The 23,590-nt window shown below is 40.1% G+C and overlaps 1 protein-coding gene across 3 annotated transcripts in view; it reads right to left on the reverse strand.

The window, feature by feature from the left end:
- LOC144018431 (membrane-associated phosphatidylinositol transfer protein 2-like) overlaps nt 1-23,590 on the reverse strand; it is a 60,163-nt gene that overhangs the window by 10,993 nt on the left and 25,580 nt on the right. The window contains exons 3-18 of one of the 3 annotated variants that reach the window (XM_077520539.1): nt 18,899-19,113; nt 17,384-17,505; nt 15,933-16,166; nt 15,522-15,854; nt 14,124-14,219; nt 10,530-10,634; nt 10,385-10,446; nt 7,896-8,146; nt 7,626-7,815; nt 7,427-7,546; nt 7,144-7,361; nt 6,866-7,041; nt 6,597-6,767; nt 3,781-3,933; nt 645-809; nt 3-257 (exon numbers count right to left, since the gene is read on the reverse strand). In XM_077520539.1, the coding sequence (XP_077376665.1) occupies nt 3-257; nt 645-809; nt 3,781-3,933; nt 6,597-6,767; nt 6,866-7,041; nt 7,144-7,361; nt 7,427-7,546; nt 7,626-7,815; nt 7,896-8,146; nt 10,385-10,446; nt 10,530-10,634; nt 14,124-14,219; nt 15,522-15,854; nt 15,933-16,166; nt 17,384-17,505; nt 18,899-19,113 (2,866 nt within the window). Of the gene's footprint in view, nt 1-2; nt 258-644; nt 810-3,780; nt 3,934-6,596; nt 6,768-6,865; nt 7,042-7,143; nt 7,362-7,426; nt 7,547-7,625; nt 7,816-7,895; nt 8,147-10,106; nt 10,179-10,384; nt 10,447-10,529; nt 10,635-14,123; nt 14,220-15,521; nt 15,855-15,932; nt 16,167-17,383; nt 17,506-18,898; nt 19,114-23,590 lie in introns of all 3 variants that reach the window. The other 2 variants (XM_077520540.1, XM_077520542.1) reach the window with 2 other exon arrangements.

Genomic DNA, 23,590 nt, shown 5'->3' on the forward strand with positions numbered 1-23,590 from the left:
ACCTTGGTCCGCCTCTGCCTGGGAGTCCAGTGAGACCAGATCGCATATAGCTCTCTGCAGGCCGGGGGACAGGCAGCTCTCAGACCCGAGACTCTGGCTGTCGCACAGCGCGGCCTCCCCGTCCTTCTCGTCGGCGGGTTCTTTGACTTTCTTGCGAGATTTGGGGGGGCTTTTCAGGAAGAATTTGTTTTGCGACGACAGGGCCAGCTCGGACAAGAGACCGGAACTTTTGGTCTGACTAAACGCGTCTTTTTGGGCTACAAAGAAAAGAAGCATGTGAAAAGCAAAACATGGACGCTGCAGTGCATCCATCTGTAAATATAATTATTGTTGTTACGGTGTGTGTGTGTGTGCGTGTAAGTGGGCGGAACAATCACACATAAACGACAACAGGACATTTGAGTTGGCCACCAGGATGCATTTGCAGCACTGGGAGAAAATGCAAGTTGCATTTCACACGCAAGACAGTGAGACAGACAGAAAGACAGGGGGCGCTCTTGAGTGGATCGCTAACAGGGCCAGGAAGGGGGCAAGGGTCTTCACGTCTACCTGCCTAAGCAAATTTCCCAGAATGTTCAGGAAAAAGTGTTTGTGTGAATGTGTATGAGATGCGATGGTGGTGGTGGCGTTGGGCGAACACTTACTGTTGGCTATGTTGCCGGCAGTGTAACTGTCTGCCATTCCTGACACCTGGCTGGCAATGCTGACCTCACTGGCGCGCCGCTGGCCCCGCGAGAAGGGGCCCGTGACGGGGGATGAGGGGTACGAACTGTCCATGAAGACACCACCATGAGACTGAACAACATCCGCTATTGAGCCAAACAAGGGAGATCCCATTAGACAAGAGACAAATGGGGGGAGGGGACAGTGTCATGTGATGGTTTCAGAGGCCAACCTGACTACTGATGGCCTCTGAAGCGTCATCAAAAGTATGTCCACAAAAACACATGATGCACGACGTCACAAGCAAATGTGCTGGGAAGCACAAAACCACAAAACATGGCAGCTGGAGAGCAGCACTTCAATGTTGAAGGAAATTCAACAAATTGGTGCTTTTGAGGCTAATTCGGTCCAACCACTAATGTTCAGCTAAAATGCAAACAAAGAACAGTGATGGGAAACCGGCGGGCAGTGGACCCAAACTCAGAGCGCTACCCGGGTACTTTTTCTTAAAAAAATAAAAAATAAAAATAAAAATGTATAGAGGACCAAAACTGCCAAAATTCTAAATAAATAAATGACTAAATAAATAAATACATGACTAAAAGTGAATATAAAAAAATATAATTCGAACATTATATCCAACAAATAAATATAAATGGAATAAATCCGTTTTTATTTTCACTTTTTGCCATTTATTTATTTATTTATTTATTTTGTCATTTATTTATTTTGAATTTTGGCACACTTAGGACCGCCCCCTCATTTGAATAACATTTCGACTTGGCAGTACGACCCAAAACTGCCAAAATTAAAAATAAATAAATGACTAAATAAATGACTAAATAAATAGATAAATAAATTACTAAATAAATAAATAAATACATAAATGACTACAAGTTAAAATAAAAATTGATTTATTTCCATTTATATTTATTTTTTTTAGATATAATTTTTAAATTATATTTTTTTATATTCATTTTTAGTTTCACTTTTAGTCATTTATTTATTTATTTAGTCATTTATTTATTTCGAATTTTGGCAGTTTTGGTCCTCCATAAAAATGTCCCCAATTTTTTTTTTTTTTTAAGGGAAATTATGTTTCCGTGACTACAGTAGACCCACACATACTTCACATATTTCCTGATTTTTTTTGGTCAATATTTTGAATTATTTTCTGTTTTTTGGGGAACCACACCAATTTTTCATGGTTAAATGCGTCTTAAAGGATTACCTGCATTTTTTAAAGATATTTTTTGGCTTTGTTACTAAAGGTAGTGTTTGTGCTTTGACATCAACCAGGTTTGTGTTTACCAATTTGCTAATATTGTTTAATTTTCTGGATTTTTGCTGCATTTTCACATAAAACACGAATTGCAAATAGTCTGTGATAGCGAATGCCATCTTTCACTATATCGCATCAAAAACGTAAGAAAACCATATGGACATGCTTGAAAAGACAAAGACATCAAAATTGTAGCAAGATGAGAATATCAATGTCATTTAAACAAAAATGTGGAATATTTAAAAAACTACAGCCAATTCAAGAAAATCCAACGTCATTTTTGGATTCAGCGACATTAAAATAACCCCCAAACCATTGAAACTTTCCTGGCACCAAAATGTGTGTTGACCAATGTTGTACATGGATTTTCACGTATTTCTTGCAAATGGCATTTTTGCCAAACTTTACATAAGGAAGTATGTGGTCCTAAGTGGCCCCCACATTAGTGCTGCAGAAAAATTATGCCCCACTCCATCATTTCAGTTGCCCATCCCTGCTTTAATAATACAACTGAAGATGTAAACGGTCATGAAGCACACATCACAACAACCAAATGCAATGCAAAGCACAAAACAGGGCAATGGCAACAGAGATGTTTACGCAATATGTAAAGATTGGAGAAATATAAATAACTCTGCTTTTTATTCATCAAAATGACTATCCACAACTTGCTGCAATGGAAAAATTGCAACTAATAGTGTTCTTAACTATGTTTTATTGCGCCTCCATCTTCTTTTTTTGAACCACAAACATGGTGCGATTGTCAAGGGAGAAGCGAATTGGCGTGCCCGCTGCAAGTTATATTATTAAGAGAAGAAAAGGCAACTATAAAGGAGAGTGTGTGGATATTTGAAAGACTGTTGGCAATAATCAGCCCATTCCTTGTCTGAACCTGTGGATGTATTTTGTCAACAGAGACACTCCACGCTTTGCTTTTTCGCTCCAGGCCAAGGTTATTTTAGTTAACTAAAACTAACAAAAAAACAAACCTGAAACTAAAATTTCATTAACAAAATAAAATAAAAACAAAAATACTTAAAAAAAACAACAACAAAAAAACAACGAAAACTAGCTGAAACTATATTTTATGTTTACAAAACTAATTCAAACTCACTATTATTATAGCAAAAATGTTCTTTGTTTTAGTCTTTGGTAATGAATTTAATGCATGAGCCTTTGGGGATGATTTTAAATGTGATTTTAAGTAGATTTATTTTGATATTAACCGGAAAAGGGACGTGAAAGTGTGTCACACAGAAGTGACGTCATCTAGCAGCAGCCAATAGAAAAGCGCCTTCAGATGACATAGTGGTTTTAAATATTGCGCAGAAGTAATACACGTTTAGAAGAGAAAAAACTGACTAAAACTAAGCATTTATTAAATAACTAAAACTAATAAAATATAACAAAACCACCCTGAAAACTAATAAAAAAAAACAACCTCAAAATGAAATAAAAACGAACTAAAATGAAAAGTTCCAAAACTATAATAACCTGAAATTCTTCCTGGTTCTGTTCAAAATGGTCAAACACGGACGGCTCACTGGAATCAAAATAGTCCACATTAAAACTCGTCATGCTGGATTGTCTCTCACATTTTTTAGGACTGTTGGTAACTTTTTTTTAAATGAATGTGTCACAATAAACGAGAAGAGACCATCCAGCAACGCGAGTTCTTTGTCGCAGACTCTTTCAATTTCCTTCTCAAGTCTATTCTCCAAGTTTTGCTGCGAGCGGGAATGGCGACAGATGACACAGAGACAGATGAAAGAGGAAGACGAGCAAGGATGATGGGGGAGATGGCGCGAGGTGACGTGACAGGAGAGGCTACACACACTCGGGTGTGGCGGGCGCGGCCTTGAGGGCGCCTTCCTGCCAGTTTAGCACGGGCACGGGGATGCACGTCTCACTGATGGTCTCCTGACAGCGGAGGGACACGGGCGGCCCGCTGTCAAGCAGCAGCAGGGCGTTGCTCTGGACTGTCTCCACTAAAGAGGCCGCAGGCGAAGGGAAGGCAAAAAGGGGTGGAGAGAAGAGGAAGGAAGAGAGGACAAGGAAGACAACAAAAACATATGAAGCAAGAACAAGAGACAAGAGAAAAGTCAAGCCCTGAGAGGAGGCCACGTTTTTTTTTTGTGTTTGTTTTGGGGGGGAACCGTTTGGACTAAACTACAGTGGACGCCCAGAAATGGGACGTATCAAGAGGACGCCAAGGTAAAAACGGGTTGTTTCTAATGCTGTACTATTAACACAAGTTGAACGTTGAACTTCTGGGGTGGGTTACTGGTTAGCAGGTTAGCAATAGGTTTAAGTTTAGACATTAAAGGTTTTGAAGTGGTGGGGGTTTTTGGGTTAGGGGCTTAAATTCTGAGGATAGGGTTGGGGCACAGGGTTGAATTTCGAGGTTAGAGTTTAAGCTTAAGCACTTTTAGCCGTGATAAAATGCTAATTCCTCACCAAAAACATGACAGAAGTGGTGTTTTCCTCCATTCGCCCCTCTCTGAGAAATTCTAGGTCATTCTGCTCTCCAAGCACCAGCCCCTCCCAACCTGAGAAAATGAGTGAGTGCTCACTTTATGACATCATAAAGTGCGGACCCACCCCCCGCACCGCGGACTCACCGCACAAGATCTCCATGGGATAGTGACCAAAAGTAGACTTTGTCAGTCAACATTCTGTCCAAATGAATTCAAAGCAATCAATTATCCTTCACATTTGCAATGCCAAATTGCAATGACAATTGGCTGTCTGAAAATGACACAAAGGTCCTGGCTGACACTTGTGTAAACTAGATGTAAAACTTTTGCACTATTGAACCTAGGGGTGGGCAATATGGTAAAAATGTCATATCACTTTTCTTTTTACAATCAATTACAATTACAATCTCCTCGAGTTTATCGCAATTCTTTTTTTCTTTTTTTTTTTTTTTTTTTACATATTTTTAGACTAATCTGCACATTTTGGAAGATTTTTGTAAAATTTAAAAACACATTTAAAATTTATATAAAACCCTAAAAGAAAAAAAAAAGACATCTTAAGCCAACTATGCTTTCTGATCAGTTTTTAATTGAAATAGTGCCTCCCAGACTACAGGAGGCAGTAAAGAGTGCCAACGGTGTATGAAGAGCGCTTAACACCACAATAGAAGTTGAAAATGTTTTTTTCCTCAATAAACTATTGACAAAAACAGTATGGGATGAGTTAGCAAAGTAAATAAAACAGAATTGGGAAGTAGAAAACACTGTTTACGACAACGTTTGCTCGTCCGCGACTCCGCGTAGTTTACAAATTCTCGCAGGTGCGCGTGTTGGCAATATGGACGTGTCACGGAGGGACGGGGATGCTGAAATTGCGTAATTTCGCATTGTGGAGTCGTGCTGACCTCACAAATGCGTCAAGCATAAACCAAGCTTGAGCCCGCATAAAGTTAAACTGTGCAGAATGTGCCCGACAGACAATCTTGACGATCTCATATCGTCATATCGCCCACCCCTAATTGAATCTAACTGAGCGAATGGTATAGTGGTTAGTGTGCTTGCTCTGTAAGCAGTAAGTCACTGGTTCGAGACCAGCTCAGTTTTTTTCCCTCCTTTTCTCTCCTTCATGTCTCTTTCCTGATTTCTTGCAGCAGGAGGAGGAGCAAAAGGAGAGATTTTGTTTCAAATGTTTATTGAATTGGATTGCATTCAAAGGAGCGCTCAAACGCAGATCTCCAACAGCAGACTGTAGTCGGCTCGCCCGGTAGGGCGTAATACTTGACTCAATGAACAATTTTCAGCAGTGAAAAGTTAATATTTTGTCCAGAATGAATTTGATAGCTTCATTATTTTTCATGTACAATTAATAGCTTTAAAAAGTAATTTTTCTACTTGCTGTCGACTGATGATGACATCACCTGTGCTGAGGAAGTCGGTAACAGCCAATCATGGCTCACCAGTTTTCTGGTTTTGGTCTGAGCCATGATTGGTCGTTACCTACTTCCTTGGCACAGGTGATGTCATCATCAGTCGGCAGCAAGTACAAAAATTACTTTTTAAAGGTATTGTACATGGAAAAATAATGAAGTTACCACATTAATTATAGACAAAATATTAACTTTTTACTGCTGAAAATGGCTCAATGAGGCAAGTATCCCTTTAAAATACCGTGGTGTAATCCCTTTAAATTTTAAGTCTATGGTTGGGGCACGGGGTTGAATTTCGAGGGTTAGGGGTTAAGGTAGCCAGATGTTCGGGTTAGGGTAACTTGAGGTTAGGGTTGGGGTATTTTAGTTCTGAGTTGATAGATAAGGTCAGAAAGAAGAGTTATAACAACTGGAATGAGCAAAAACGGTGATTTCGGACAAGTGGATCCAACCTTCACTACTTGTGACCGCACCAATATTGAAGAATCCAACTCTTGTTTTGACATTGATAACCACTGACCACAAGGGCAGGCTGTGACTCCACCATGAACCCATTTGCAGGACTGTGACCACATATGGCTTCCCAAGAAGCACAAACAGAAGAAAAATTCTCAATTTTTCTTTTGAGACGATGGCTTATCGTTACGTGACACTGATGGAAAAAACAGGACGACATCCACATGTGACAATGTCTTATATTCGCGCGTGTGTATATTTGCGCATGGTAAGCACGTCAGTGGGGCTCACCAAGCAGTGTCGAATTTCCGTCCCCTAGCGGGAAGCGTTGGTAGCGTGGCACGTTGAAGGGAGGCAACAGGTGGAACTTCCTCTCCAGAAGAGGCTCCAGGCGCGAGGCAGAAGGATCGGCCGGATGGAACAAGTTGTATACCTGCTGACAGGCCGGTCGGAGCTGGGCCACTGGGGGGTGGAGAGGAAGCAGTGGCTTTTTTATTTATTTGTTTTTGACATGGTGTGCTCTTCCAAACTCGTACGTATGACATAGCACGGTGGATTACCATCCAGCATGGGGATGACCGTCTTCCTCAGGGCCAGCACCAGACCCAGCGGCGAGCCGAAGAGGAAGAAGTCGGACACTTCGAAGTCGAGCTTGCCAAGCGCGCCTCCATCTAACATGGTGCTGCTGCTCGACCTGCGCGAGGTCCCGTCGCCCCGCAGGATGCTGGAGTGCAAACTGCAAGGACATTGCAAAGTTAACACAAGGCGGAGCAAAGCGTGTGGTAGGATGTGTGTTTGTTCTAAGAAGAAGAACAACAACGTTCTCTTGTTGCGCTACCTGGACAGGAAGGCCTGATGCTGCTTGATGGTGTCCAGCTCGTAGGTTGACGAGTCGCTTCTCTTGCGCTGCAGCTGCTGCTTCTTGGCGTCGTCGCCCGGGATGGTTCGCGGGATGTCGATGTTGCTGCGGCTCAGGTGGCGGCTGCCCTCCAGGGTGGGCGAAGCGGACCCCTGCCCACAGTTCATAATGGTCCCCGGCGACAGGAGGTCCTGGTCCTGCCATGAGAAAAAACGCTCAGTGAGCGGATATTGGCACGTTTGTGAGGTGTCGTATTGATCACCTGTACACTGACAAGACTGCCCCTCCTGCTGCTGTTCTGGCTTTCAGTGACCGTCTGGTTGCTGCTGCACAGAGCATCGAACCCGAGGATTCCTCCCACACAGTCCCCAATAAGGCAAACCTGAAAAAACAAACAAACAAACACAAAATGGCATCAAAAGAGTACAGTAATAATTCTGCACGTATAATCCAAAACCAACCTGTCCGGAGAAGGCGGCCCCGTCCAGAGACTTGATGAAATCGGCGTAGACTTGATTGGCTCTGACGATGACGGTGGCAACGGCCTCCTGGTACTGAGGCGCGGAGGTGGCCAACAGGGGAAGAGCCGCCAGCGGGATGTGATCTTGGCTGCTGGACAGACAACCTTCGTCGTAACCGTACGGGCTCAGGCTGCCGCACAAGACAAAACGCACCGTCAGCAGTGTGGAAGACAACAGTTAAGGACAAGAAAAACATACAAAAGAACTTACTTGGACACCAGGGAGAAGGCCTCGGCGCAAATGGCGGGACACGGGACGAGGCGGACGGCGAGGCGGCCCAACGCCGCCGGGTAGTGGACGCGCATGACGGAATCGAAGGCGGCGCCGATGGTGTTGACGTCGGCCTGCTTGCCGCTCTGCTCGCCGCCCCCGCCACCCGTGTCCAGGATGTTGCCGCCGTGCAGGACCAGGATGAGCACGTGGATCTTGGAGGGCTGCAGGCACTGCTGGGACGAGCTCTCCTGCGGAGCAGAGACGAGCGTCAGGTACAACTAGAGAAGACAGAGTGATTTAATGCTGATTATTTCTAGAAAGTTTCAGCGCTATCTCTCGCTTCTGAAGAAGAATGCAGGAATTACAATTTTTTTTTTTTTACAGCCAAAAGTTTGAGCATGAGTTTAAAATAATTCACATTAAAGTATGCCATCATGCTGGATGGTCTCGTTTTTAATTTGCCATAAAAAAGAAAAAAAAAAACACGTCCATTTGGCATCACAAATTTTAACTCAATTTCAGTGAGCCCTCAACATTTTTTTTTTTTTTTTTAGAGAACACAAGTGCTTTAATCCAAACTTTTTCAAATTTTGTTCTATTTGGACTAAAAGAAAAATTTCACCTTTATACCCAAATTTGATCCAGTTCACTGAGCTTCTACGTTCAAAATGGTCAAACAGCGAGAGACATAAACAGTCTGCATTAAAGCATGTTATGATGCCAGCTGGATCATTTCCCGTTTTGCTTTTGACAGTTGCTCAAGTTTTTGATTATTCATGAAAGATGAGAAGAGACCATAAATTATCATGAAGTGCTTTCTTTATGCGACCTCTTCATCTTTTTACAATTTGGCTACACAAGACTGCTAAATGTAATATAAAATGAAAAGTTATTACTGCTTCATGTTGTTAAATGGTCAAATCTTCAACAGCTCACTAAAATTGAAACTCTGTGCATTAAAGTACATCAATATTCCGGACGGTCTCTCCTTGTTCTCAAACAAACAAAACATGAAGAAGCCATCCGTCGTCATGGCATGCTTTAATGCAGATTGCTTCCATTTCAGTGAGCTCGCCAAGTTTTGTAACATGAGACAGCTAAACACAATATGCGCTCTAAGATTATTAGTCTAATGTTGTTAAGTGGTCAAAACTTTAAGAGCTCACTGAAATCAAAACACGTCAAGATTTCAGACAGTTCGTTGGGTTTGTCTTTTAATTTTATTGTATAAAATTATATTTGCAACATATGTTTTTTCTGCCACAATTTAAAACAGTTCTCAGATAGCTTAATATGGCCTCTTTATACATACCGCAATGAATTCCGTCATGAAAATTCATCCACGTTTCATAAATTCAGGACATCTTTGGAAAATTATGTTTGCAATGCTGGGAGAAAAATACAACAGACAGGCTTTGTATCATGCTGTCACTTCCCTGGTGTGCCATCAATAGTCTTACCTTATTCTGTCTTAACTCATTTGCTCCCAAAAAATGTATACATGCATTCTATTTTAAATGTTTTAAGTGTCTCAAAGACGTATTTAGATGTTTTTTTGTTTTGTTTTTTAATGCTAGAGCATACAGAAGGTTTTGATGCAGCTTCTCAACTGCAGAGAACGGGTGAAGCAATAGTAGTAATTATAAAAAACAGCCAGCAGGTGGCAGCAGAGTATAAGAGATCTGACCAGGGCCATGTTGCAAACAAACTGATTTCCCCATAATTCAAAACTGATTTATGAATAATGATGATACTTATATTCTAATGCTAATTGCTGCAAAACTGAAACAGATAGAAATATACTTTTTTCCTGATGAAAGAAGAGACTCTAGTCTTTCTTTTGGTAGTTTCCATGTTGTTATGTCAATATACTGTGGGCTTTGCAAAATCAGTCAAAATCCAGTAAAACGGCCGGGAGCGAAGGGGGTTACATCAGTGAAAATGACTGGGAGTGAATGAGTTAAGCGTTTTATTGGCGGCAACCAAAATAAGTCGAACGGCAGTTGAGATAATGTAACACAAGGTGTAGCCAAAATAAAAAAATTAAAAAAAAAACAGTAGCCAAAAACGACACAGGAGTTGAAGAGGGAGAGCGGTAAGGCTGACTGGGGGGGTGGGTATCACAACTTGGCTTAGGAAGGGCACTCAGGACTTTCCGTGAGAAACTACAGGGGTGGGCTCACAGGGAACTGGGCGCAAGCTACTTACGGACTGGTGCCGCGTTACTGTGATGCTGGGAATGGGAGCACTATTTGCTGGGACCCTAACGGAGGCTCGCATCTGAACACAAGAGGACACAGAGGCTCAGGGCTGGACCAGATGGAAAACCCATTGAGTTCATATTCTTGTTAAGGTCCATGTCATAGTATGCGTTTTGTCCTCACTAATACGACAATTCAATTGGGTCGTAACAGGAAGCATGTGCGAATCCTCCTCTGGAAAACAGAGGATTCCACCCTGAGGTGTGTTTGCGAACAGACACGTACCTCGTCTAGTCTTTCCCCGCTGGTCGCTCTGTCGTAGTCCACGATGTCCTTGAAGAGCTCACCTGCAATCACGCCAAGCAAAGCGGTCACGGCCAGGTCGTACTCACGGATTGTCTCAACCACGTCAACATTTTCTTTGTCGTACCGGAGGTTTCTTCCATGTCGGACGCCTCGATCTTGTCCATGAGGTCGTTGGAATTCCACTTGGTGATTTGCTTGGGTAAGACCTCTTCGCCATCCGAGAAATCCTCTGCAGCACACGCATACAAAAGACACAAAACATCATTTAGTAAGACGAGAATGGATAGAGGCTGGAATTTGATTATTAGCTAGTTTGACCTGATTTCCAGCCACCCTTGGCATCATGAAAATGTTCACATGCATTTAGTTGGGTGGCATTTTGAACTGCAATGGCACTATTACACCACAGTAACAGAGTGGCAGGTTTGGGGGTTTTTTAAGCTGCAAGACACACATAAAACTGTCGAGCAAGAAAACCAAAAGTACTGTAAATATTTATTTTGTAACCAACTAAGTTGTAACGTCCATCTATTGTGAAGTGCTTGGATGAGCTGGAGCTAAACTGACCAAGTTCATTTGTATTTCTCTTCATAATATACAGTATTTGCATAATGTCATAATAGCTAACAATAATATTATATACATTTTTTTTCCATATTGGCCGACTACTTGGCTGCACAATCTATGAGAAGAGCTATATGGCAAATCCCCCCTTTACAGGCAACAATGCATGAATGAAGCCAAAAAATGTGGTGAAAACGGTTTCATTTTGTCATAAAATTATGAAAGCGGGAGAGAATGGATGGATAATTTATTACCTCCTCAATATTGATTATTATCTTTTTTAAAGGCAGGTTTTCTGGAAATTTTCAGTTCAATGGAAATGTATAAAAATTGTGTGTTTTTTTTTGTTGCATATCGTCTATTTTACTTACTGCCCACTGCCATTGACAAGCTCAGGAAACAGGAAAAAAAATTGAATACACAAGTTCACTTTTTATTTGAATTTTATTGCTTTGCCATTGATTCATTAATAATCTACCTGTAGTTCATCCATCCAGTTTCTTAACCGCTTGCTCCTCACAAGGGTTGGGGGGTGCTGGAGCCTATCTCAGCTGGTTTCGGGCAGTAGGCGGGGTACACTCTGAACTAGTTGCCTGCCAATTACAGGGCACACAGAGACAAACAACCATCCACACTCACAAGCACACCTAGGGACAATTCGGAGCGCCCAATTAACCTGTGATGCATGTCTTTGGAATGTGGGAGGAGACCGGAGTACCCGGAGAAGACCCACGCAGGCACGGGGAGAACATGCAAACTCCACCCAGGAAGGCCGGAGCCTGGAATCGATATTGCTTCCTCAGTACTGGGAGGTGGACGTGCGAACCAATCAACCACAGTGCCGCCCTACCTGTAGTTCATTCCTTTTCAAAAGTATATTTTTGCTGCCGGGTAGATTTCTCGCTTCTCCAAAATCACTGCCTTCCATGAGCATTTAAAAATAAATAAATAAATAAATAAAAAATCCACAAAATTATGTTCAACTGCTAATTTCGTTCACACACAAACAAATAAATAAATAAATTGCTATTTATTACGCTGTCATTGATTAATTTGATTTCTCAGACATTTCAAGTGTCCCAGAAAGTTTATTCTCAAGCTTTTTTTAGTACTTTAAATTGATTAATAGTGTGTAAAAGTAACAGATGACATGGTAATAGTATCACTTTATGGAGGGGGGGGGAAAGACTGACCATATTTGGTCATACAGCGACTTTCGCCCAACAGCAATAATGTGAAAATTGCTTACAAGGCTTTGGAACTGAACAAAACCATAATTGCACATGTACATATGAATATGTGTGTATGGGTGTAACGGTGCGTGTACACATATTCATATTTTTCCATGTGGTCCATCGTCACAACCAGTTTTATGTACTGTACTGTACATATATCAGGCAATGGAAAGAGAGTATAACTGCCATCTACTATCGCCACAAGTCTTCCTGTAACGATAAAACTGATCCTCTGGCTAGCAAATATTTGCTAGCCGAACGTTTTGCACAATACATCAATATGTGTAGTGTTTTAGCACATCTGCATCACAGTTCTGAGGTCCTGGGTTAGAACCCTGGCTGACGCACTTCCTGCGCAAAGCCGGCTTGTTCTTCCTGTGATGTGTGGGCTTCCTCCCACATTCCAAAAAACAAGTATTTGAGGTGATTTGAAGATTTTAAATTGTTCTTAGGTGTGAATGTGAGTGTGAATGATTGTTTGTCTATATGTGCTCTGAGCTTGGCAGGCTCCAGCGCAACCGTCGCCTTAATAAGGAAAAGCGCTATAAAAAATGGATGGATGAATCTGTTCTCTTCCTGCACTCAATGCCGAACTGAAGCATCCCCTTAAAAACCAAAGCACGTACCCAAGCGTGATTTTAGTGCTTGAGTAAGACGCCCCTAATGACAAATAAAATACGTCTTGTGATGTTGGGCTTTTGTTTCATCCTGAAGACTGCATGTCATTAAAACAAGGCCACACAAACAATCAGGAAGCATTTATTGCTCGCCAGGTGTATCAAGGCAGTGAGTGTGATTTATGAACTTTTGACATTCCAACCAGCCCCTTGGCCCGAGTCCTGGGACAAAGTCATCCGGTGGGCTGGAAGGACGTAGGAGGTGGATAGGGGAGGGAGGAGGAGTTTTATTTCAACTGCAGCCCAAAGCATGCTGGGTATCTGGGAAGCTTAAGAACTGATCTGTGGTTAGAGAGATGCATGCAGAGTCAGCTTCATGGAAAAAGGCTTGGATAAAAAACACGTCTATGTATAGACAGTCGTGCACTTTTCCATAAGATCCGATACAAGACTTGCGGAAACGCTTCCAATGATCACATCAAGTTCACAATTCCTCGTCACGCCGAGGGGGAGCAAAAGCAGGTGTACATTATTTTATCTTATCTAAGGACGGGATAGAGGGTTGTAAGGAGGAAATCACGAATGGAAGGGGGGTAAGGAAGGATGGATTGATTGAATGCTACTTTGTAGGTGCAAGAAAGGAAAGAAGGGATGGAGGGAAAGAGTAAGGAAAGAAGGAAGAATGAATAGAGGAAGGAAAAGGGATGGAAAGAAAGACAGGATGGAGGAATGATAGAAAAAAGGTAAAGAAGGAAAGATAAGATAGTAAGGGGGAACAGATTGAAGGAAGTTAGGGAGAAAAGAAGGGAAAAAAGAAAGATGGTAGGTGGGGAAAAAGGATGAGAGCGAAATGATGGAACTAAGGAATGGACAAATGAAGCACGGAGGTAAGTGCAGAAGGAAGAGAAGGAGGGAATAAGTAAAGAAGACAGGAAGATCCGGTAGAAGGAAGGAAGAATGAAGATAGGATGGATAGAATGTTGGAAGAAAGAATAAAAAAAGGCTAGGAAATGGGAAGGAATGGAGGAAGAAAAGAAAAAAGAAAAGACAAAAGATGAAAAGAAAGAAAGAAAGAAAGAAAGAAAGAAAGAAAGAAAGAAAGAAAGAAAGAAAGAAAAAGAAAGAAAGAAAAATCTATTATCAATTTTGGCCCATTTTGAAATATAATGCATATTACTGCCCCCTACAGGCCTGGAGTATCATGTCTAACGTTCCAATTAAACCTATTGCCGATCTTGTATTGGATCCTGGTCAAATAGCGCCAACCTTCCTCTTCACGCCTTAGCCCTCATAGTGCCTTACCGTGGGCATCGAAGAACTCTTCGTCCGAGCTGTCGTCCGAGTCCCGCGCGATGCTTTGCATCCTCCACTCTGAGATGCTGTGTCGGGAAGGGCTCACTGCAAAGGAACAAAATATTGGACGTTAAGATAAACTCCCATTTAGATGGAAATACACATTTTTTTATATATGTATAGGCTATATAATTTTGCCTCTCACACATACTTTAAAATGTAAACACATTTAATTAAGCATAATAAAACACATTTGAAACCTATTTGTAATTGTTTAGCTGTCTTTGACTGATGTTTGTTTTTTAACACTCTCACCCAACCTAGCACAAAGATATATTGCACCACCGGCTTCCACTCCCACACACATGGTGTTACATAAATATGCAACAGGCTCATGCGCACAGCTGCCTGGCAGTTGGACTGCCCGCTGGTCAGAAAGAGGAAATTGGCAGGTCTGGTCCATCATGGCGGGGAGGAGGTTACAGCTGGATCTGGTCTAGGATGTCACGCTGCTTCTAATAATAGGCCTGCGAGGAACCACCAGCGTTTGCGTGTGTGTACGTGTGTGTGTCTGGGCGCAGGTGGCAGGCAGCCCCCAGACACCTGCCAGTGGAGTGGGGGGGTATGAGCTGCTGCTGTGGTTGCTAAAAATAGCCCAGTTGTAATCCAAAAGGTTGCAAACAGTTATGTAATACACTGAAACTCCGCCCAATTGGGGTTCATTCACTTCCAACATACTAGACTAAGTGCAATTTCTGGAGAAATTGCGTGGGAATGCAGAAAAGCTGAATGCTAAGATTTCCATGCATGTGAAATGCTTATGAAGTAAATTGAGAGATAAATTATGAAATTATAACATCCTGGTTACTGGACAATGTGCTTTACCAACTGTGCCAGACACCTGGTAATGATGATATGTTATATGGATGGAAGTGGGCGTGGAAAGTGATACTTAGAAAAAATTCAATGTCTGTCCCATTGAAAATGAATGGGGAAAAGTTGATATTGAATCTTAACGTGTGCAAATACTGTAAGTAATGCGGAATCAGACGATATATACTCCGGGAGGCGTGAATTTTTTAAGCTAGTTGCAATTTGAACAATGTAAATTGGAAGTATTATGTGGGAGTAGTTATGCAGCAAAAAAGTGTGGAGAATAAAAATCACAATAACTTATGTGAGAATGCTGAAGCATTCCCACAATTATACTATATCATGTAAAAATTTCATTAACTTTCACCACTCATTTTAAGCCCTTTAAAATGCTGGATTTTTAGGATAAACTGATTAAAAAAAAAATCAAATTCAAGACATTTAAAATAATTTTTTAGCATAGCACGGACTATGCTAAAAATCATAAACCGATGAGTGACTGTTGAACCCTATCGGGGGAGAAGAGACTCTCACCTCCTCGTTTTGAGGAGCGGGAAGAGCGCGAGGAGGTGGACCACTGCTTGGTGAGCATGCCGCGGGGCTGCAGCGTGTTGGCACCCGCGCTGCCGCTGACCGTCACCTCCGCCTCCGCCGCCTCCTTGGCCTCCTGCTCCTTGGCCGGCGGCGGCGGCGTGTCCCCGTTGGCCTCGGTGGCCTCCTCCACCTGGCAGAACTGCGCCATCTTCCTGGCCAGGGTCAGCTGGGTCTCCAGCTCCAGCTGCCTGATGTCCTCCATGGTCAGACCGTACCACTCGTCTTGCCAGCACCAGGCCTGCCGGTGGGCGCGTACCATTACTTTTCTCAGTCCTAGGAGAAAGGAATACGACAGGATAATGGTAACTGTAAAAAAGAAGGGAGAACAATAACTCAAAAAGAATTACGCACCAACGTCATGGATGAATCTCTCAATCTTGGACTGCATACCCCAGTAGCGGAATTCCACCTTGCACAGCTTGTAGGCGCACATAATGGGCATCCTGCCCGGGTTGTTGTTGTACTCTTCGATCCAGTCGTCCAGCAGAGGGCCCCGCTGGGTCTTGGCCGACTTGTACAGTCGGGGGTCCTCCTCGGCCTTGTACTCGTGGGGAGCGATGGGGTCTGTCACTATGTCGATGGGGTCTGCCGTTAAGAAAGAAAAACGAGAACAAAAAAAAAAAAAGGTAAAAATTTTAAATAATAAAATAAAATAATAATATTTAAAAAAAACACTAAATAAAATATAATTAATTAAAAATTGAAATTTAAAAAAAAAAATTTCAATGATAAAAAAAATAATTTATCATTTTATTATAATAAATACATGTAAAATACATTATTTTTCAAATACATAAAAATTGTTTATACATTTGTAAATATGTATAAAAATTGAACAACATAACAATTTAATTCTAAAAAAAATACTTTTAGGCTATCCCAATTTTCCTAAATATCCTTAAAATTAATATTTAGAAAAACATACCTTCCAAATAAGAAAAAAAATATTTTATGTAAAAAATGAAGTAAAAAAAGTCAATAGTGTTTTGATACGCCCCAAAACAAGAAAAAGTAAAAAAAAATTATTCAATTATATAAAATAGAATCCAATATCTAAAACAAATTAAATTACTCATAATTTTTTAAAATAAAACAAAGCTGTGCATTTTTTAAATATCATACAATAAAATTTAATTTTGTATAAATTTCGTTGACTGACCATTCTGCAGGGGCCGAGATCATTAGCTTTTCATTAAAATAAAATTTCACTCATAGCCATTTAATGAGGCTTAAGGCTTTAATGCCAATAGGCAACAGCTGTAAACAATGGCACTTTTCAAAATATATGCAGATAAGTGTTGTGTGATCATATCAACTAAAACAAAATTTCAATACTTTTCAACTTACGGTACATAAAAATGAGTTGGTAATATTTATTTAAAATACACCAAAAAGGGAAAAAAAAAAGTTTTTTTTTTTTTTTTTTAACCCTTAAAAAAAAAATCTAATTTAAAATAAACATTTTAAAAGACTACAATTTATTTGGGAGTAAAGAAGAAAAAAAACACAAAGCAATATTGCCTATAGTTATTATAAATATATATATATATTATATTATTATTTCTATCACTCCAAATCACAACAAACGAAATTCTTTTGCCAATGGGACTACACGTACTCCTCCGAGCTCTGAGGACATAAAAAGCATTGCAGTAGCACCTGTTAGCCACAAGTGGGCCTCAGCAGCACTTCATGTGGAAAACAGGAAGCGATTTGATTTGAAGTCAATATTGCCCATCCCTATTGCAGCATTAGTGGAGAAAATGCAGCATGAAAATTGTTTGTTGCTTTCCAGGCCTTACCGACGGTCCTCAGCCTCTTGTCGGCTGCCGACATGTTGAAAACGTCTGGCTGATTGCCGGTGTCGCTCATGTAGTACGTCTCGATATCGATGGAGAACTTCTCCACGAAGGGACACGTGTATCTGAAAGGAGCACAAAAGGGAACAGACCCTGGTTATTTATACTGTAGTTTAAGTCTTAAAATACCCATCCACATGCTGCAATTACATTAAGATATATTTAACACATTGCAATTGTACTTCAATGTCAAAAATCTGTATCTTTAACATAAAAAAAAAAAAAGAAGTGTTCTAGTCTTATTAATACTTTTTTCTCAAAAATATATATCTTTATACAAGTAAGATTCCCATGTTATTCTTTTAAAATATGAATTTAAAACAATATTTTCTTGAACTTGAACTTCCAAAATGTACAATTATTCTCAAAAATATTTGTACCTAATAATATTTTTCGAAGATATTCAACTTTGTCTTGGAAATACACAACTTGATCAATGTACACTAAGGGCTTTTTGTTGGAGGGGAAAAAATAAAAAATTCAAAAACCCTTTTTTGGTCGTATTTGCTATTTTTGCTCATAATTATACAACTTTTACTTGTAATATTGCTACTTTTTTTCCTTGCAAATATACAAGTTTTACAATTTACTTCTCAAAAAGATACAATCCAATTCTTGTAAGATTACCACTTGTTTCTTGAGAAAAAAAAAAAAACATCTTTAAAAACTTAACTTGAAGATTTGCACATTTTTATGACAAAAAAACACCTATTTATTGTTATGGTTAATCTAAAAAACATTAAATTTCTTGTAAATACATGACTTTCTTTTTTCAAATTTATAATTTTCCTCTTAAAAATACAGGACTGTCTCAGAAAATTAGAATATTGTGATAAAGTCCATTATTTTCTATAATGCAATTAAAATAAGCAAAAATGCCATAAATTCTGGATTCATTACAAATAAACTGAAATATTGCAAACCTTTTATTGTTTTAATATTGCTGATTATGGCTTACAGCTTAAGAAAACACAAATATCTTATCTCAAAATATTAGAATATTGCCTCAGACCAAGTATAAAAGAATGCCATAATCAGCAATATTAAAACAATAAAAGGCTTACAATATTTCAGTTGATTGATAATGAATCCAGAATGTATGACATTTTTTTTTTTTTTTTAATTGCATTACAGAAAATATTCTAATTTTCTGAGACAGTCCTGTATATAATCGGATTAAGATTATCACTTTTTCTCAAATATATATTTACTTATTAGAACGAATCTTCTCAAATAGGTTTTGAAATATACAATTTCATTTTCAACAATATACTGTACAAATGATCTGGAAAATATAACTATCTCTTCTCATAGTGTAAATATTTCTATCCTTTCATTGTCAACCAAGTTAGCAATCCTTAATACAATCAATTAAAAAATTGTCACTTTCATGACAGTTTGGGCTTGGTAGTATGTCGTAAATCCAGCAATCACTCGTTGCTGCTAAAGCTCTCTCACCGCGTGCGCGTATAAGGGTAGGCGTTCCAGGACTCCTCTTCCACCCGCAGCGCCGCTTTGGGCAGGATGGAGCGGAACCAGCTGGGAATGTGCATGCCGATGTGGTAAACCTTGTGGGTGTACTGGCCCGTCCCACCCGGTCCGTCCGTGTACGGTTTGTTTTTTAGGATCTCCACGCCGCTGCCCTCGCCGCAGCTCTCCTCGCGGCTCTTTTTCTGCCACCAGAAAAAAAAAAAAAAAAAAAAAAAAAAAATCATCAAACACGAGAACCTAGCTCTCAGAAATCCTTCCAAGAGATTTCCAGTAGTACTTTATATTCATGTCAAATGAAAAGGAGAAATGTGCATTTTTTTTTTAAGCTCATACTTCCTTCACCAAATATGGTTCCAATAACAAAAAAAGGTGGGGGGGGGGGGGGGGGGGGGGGGGTGTAGTCTTGTTTAAATCGTGGTAGATTTTGGACTCACACCTCTGTCACCAGATACAGCTACTACTAGCCCTGATTTTGGAGAAACATCACTTCTGTCACCAATTATGGTTCCAAGTCCCCAAAAGGTTTTGCTGTTGACAATAAAATAATCTCATGTCATTTTTAATACCGCGCAGGAAATGCAGTGTAAATTTTTATCTCTCGCTTCTGTCCCCAAATATGGTTTGCCTGCCCTTAACTCATTTTGGTCCCAAAAAGGTATAAATACATTCGGTTTTAAATGGTTTAAGTGTCCCAAAGACCTATTTATCCATGTTTGATTTTTGTTTTTTGTTTTTAAAAATGTTTTTATGCTAGAACATACAGGATTTTATGCAGCCTCTGAACTGCAGAGAACGGTTGAAACAATGGTAGTTATTACAAAAATGGCCAGCAGGTGGCAGCAGAGTATAAGAGATCAACAAGTGCATGTTGGAAAAAAGCTGATTTCCCCACAGTTCTAAACAGATTTGTGAATAATGATGAAACGGAGCTATATTCTAATGTTAATTGCTGGATGCAAGACAGACACAGATATATGATGATGAAAGAAGAGACTCTAATCTTTCTTTTGGTAGGTTCCATCCATCCATTTTCTTGACCGCTTATTCCTCACAAGGGTCGTGGGGGGTGCTGGCGCCTATCTCAGCTGGCTCTGGGCAGTAGGCGGGGGACACCCTGGACTGGTTGCCAGCCAATCGCAGGGCACACATTGACGAACAACCATCCACACTCACAAGCACACCTAGGGACAATTCGGAGCGCCCAATTAACCTGCCATGCATGTCTTTGAATGTGGGAGGAGACTGGAGTACCCAGAGAAGACCCACGCGGGCACGGGGAGAACATGCAAACTCCACCCAGGAAGGCCGGAGCCTGGACTCGAACCCGAGTCCCCAGAACTGGGAGGCGGATGTGCTAACCACTCGACCACCGTGCCACCCTGGTAGGTTCCATGTTTCACAATATTCTGTGGCCCTTGCAAAATCAGTCAAAATCCAGTAAAACAGCCGGGAGCGAAGGGGATTGCTTCTGTGAAAACGGCTGGGAGTGAATGAGTTAAAAATCGCCTCGCGTATTAGCTCCGAGCACTTTCCGTACTGGATATCTCTGCGATTTTTTTTGCGTCTGGGTGGCGTGAGCGGCGCTGCATCTGCGTTGCTGTAGAGAGTGGCACCCGCGGCTAATGAATAACCTGTCATCGGTAACAAGGTCTGCTAGGCCCGGCCGTTCAGTGTTCTCCGCCTCCCGCAGACGCAGCTGATTCATCGCACAGCCTCTCCTCGGCTTTCCCCTCCCTAAATTGACTGCAGGAATCAAGTCTGGCAATTAGCTCCTTACTTGCTGTCACGCTAAATGCAGCACAATGTTGGAATTATATTTTCTAAATATGGTGGCTCAACTGGCTTCACAACAAGCAGCAGTTTGGCAGAGAGTGGGAAAAAAATCTTTAGGCAATGTTTGTGTTATACTGCCCGAAGGTGGCCAAGGCGTGCACAACAGAGGGATCAGCAAAATCTCCATTGAAGTGAAGCAAAATATATGGCAGAAATTGTTAACTTCTTTACATTCTATACAATTTATGTCATAAACGCATGGTTTTATAAAGAACAATAAAATGGAGTTGTTGTTTTTTTTGGGGGGGGGGGCTAGAGCATTTCATTTTCATTTCAATCCATTTCAATAGAGTTAGATATAAAAATATTACTATTATTTTTGGGGAAGTTGACGCAAGTTAATGCTGTTATTGTTTGGAATTAGGAGAATTAAAATAAATTCCAGAAGGGGAAAAAATAAAATAAAATAAAAAAGACAAAAAACATTATTAAAATTGGGCGTTGGATTTTTGTGAAAAAAAAAAAAAATCAGCTTTTTTTTTTTAATTTTTATTTTAACAGTTTTTATTTGTTTCCACTGTTTAAGCCTGTGTCACGTTTTCCCCAAGCTGCTGTCAAGTCATCACTAACTAAAACGGCGTCACCGCGAAAGGCTTCTGCTGTACGTGTCAGAGAGTCACATCCTGTTTTTCTTTTTTTTCTTTTTGGTGCAAGTTAGTTCATGGAGTTTCCTGATTGAGATGCAGAGACGTGGCAGCCATATTTCATTTCTCACCCAAACTCGACAGCGGCGAGGATGAATTCAAAATGAGTCGTCAGGGACGGGAAGCGGAAAGAGGGGACCGGGGACGGAGGAGACGCAATGACGAAACAGGGAGGCCTACATTTGCTGCTGTTGCCGTGGCAACCAGGCAGCGACAGAACATCTCCATCAGGAGCGGGCAAACTTTGGCGCTCTAGGCCCAAACTGGACTTTTTTTTTTTTTTTTTTGACGGATGTTCCAGGACATGTTTAAAAACTGTTTTAAAAAATATATTACACAGTTTTGTTTATTACAGAGTTAACCAAAAATAAATTCAATTATAACTAATTGATCAATAACTAATGAATGTAAAATATTTAGTTTTATTTTTACGTTTTGATTTCAACATATAAATTAACAAAATAATGTGGGGAATCCCCCCAAAAAATTAAATGTACATTAATATTACAAATTTTCCTATTTTTGCTTCATATACTGTACAATAAATGTAAAAAGTTAAATGTTTATACAAAATGGCATATTTTACTATTTTTTTATTTCATTATTCTCAATAAATAATAATTAGTAGAAAATAAATGAAAAATTGAAAAATACAAATAAAATTAATAACACTAATAAACCAATGTTACTACTACATAATGCAGCAAATATTACAGTACAATAAGTACTCTGAGGCATTAAAATTTAAATATTTAATGTCTTTTTATGTTTTGATTTCAACATATAAATTTACAAAATGTGGGGAATACAAAAAAAATTAAATGTACATTAATATTACTAAATTTCCTATTTTGTTTCATATACTGTACAATAAACAGAAAAGGTTAAATGTTTATACAAAATGGCATATTTTCCTATTTATTATTTCATTATTCTCAATCAATAATAATTAATAGAAAATAAATGAAAAATTGATAAATACAAATACATTTAATAACATTAATAAAGCAATGTTACGTCTACAAAATGCAGCAAATTTTACAGTACGCTTGATAATGTAAATACTCTGAGGCCAAACGTCAGCCAACCCAACACACGTATACGCTTTCCCTTCCAGCTCCATCCCTTCCTCTCACTTTTTTTTTTTTTGCCGTCAACCCCTCCTGACCGCTGGCATGCTGCTGCTGCTGATGTCACGGTTGCCACGGAGACGGCAGCCTCCCATCAACGAGGCGGTGCGGGTCAGGGGGAAAGGTAACTACGGGCCACTGGCGTTAACGGCTCCCCTCCTTTGCATGCCCGACACATCGGCATGCAAAACATCAGAGAGGAGTTTTTTTTTTTTTTTTTTTTTTTTTTTTTTTTTTAAAGCAAAATAGAGAAATCCTGGAATCATTTTTGCAAACGTTCTTTTGGGGCTGATGACTCATGTTCCCCGACAACCTCAAATTGTGTATGCCGAAAAAGACTACATGTCAAAGTTAACAACTCAAGTAGAGGTAGAAAATAAACTGTTTTTTATATTTTGCCTTTATATAATACTTCATTTAGCATACATGCTAAATGAAGTACACTTATATTATGTTTGTATATGCAGCCTAACCTACAAGACCAAATCATTGATGCCTAACAAGGGTCACGACCCTTAGTAGCAGTATTTCAGCGTACACAGCACATCTAAATAAACATGTCTCAAAGGTAAAAAGGGTAGACGGGAGAGCCAAGTAAGTCCGCCGTTAAATAATGCAGACGGTTATGACGAGTCGGCCTTTCTCCTGGGTGTGCAGTGGATCAGCTGGCAGCACCGCTGGATTAAAATAAATCCTCCGGCATGTGTGCACACCAAATGAGGAGAAAAAAAATGCAGGATTTTATTTTATTTTTTTGCTGCATATAAAAATCGGAGGTGGCCACCTACGTCTAATTTTGGGCTTCTTCCGGTTCTAAAACCTTGAGCATAGTGAAAACTGCAATGGCGCAAATTTTTCCATTTCCATGTGATAAAAACTGTACCACCTCTGAAAAACCTTGATACATTATGGAAGCAATTATTTACCAGAAAAGAAACACACGTTTATCATGTATGTCTATCACCTTTTCTGGCCCTCCAGTGGGGACTTGTCAGACTTAATCCACCTCTTAATACAACCACTATAATGTCACAATTATAGAAACCATTAAT

The sequence above is a fragment of the Festucalex cinctus genome, chromosome 5 (assembly GCF_051991245.1).
Source record: "Festucalex cinctus isolate MCC-2025b chromosome 5, RoL_Fcin_1.0, whole genome shotgun sequence".
Lineage (NCBI taxonomy): Eukaryota > Metazoa > Chordata > Actinopteri > Syngnathiformes > Syngnathidae > Festucalex > Festucalex cinctus.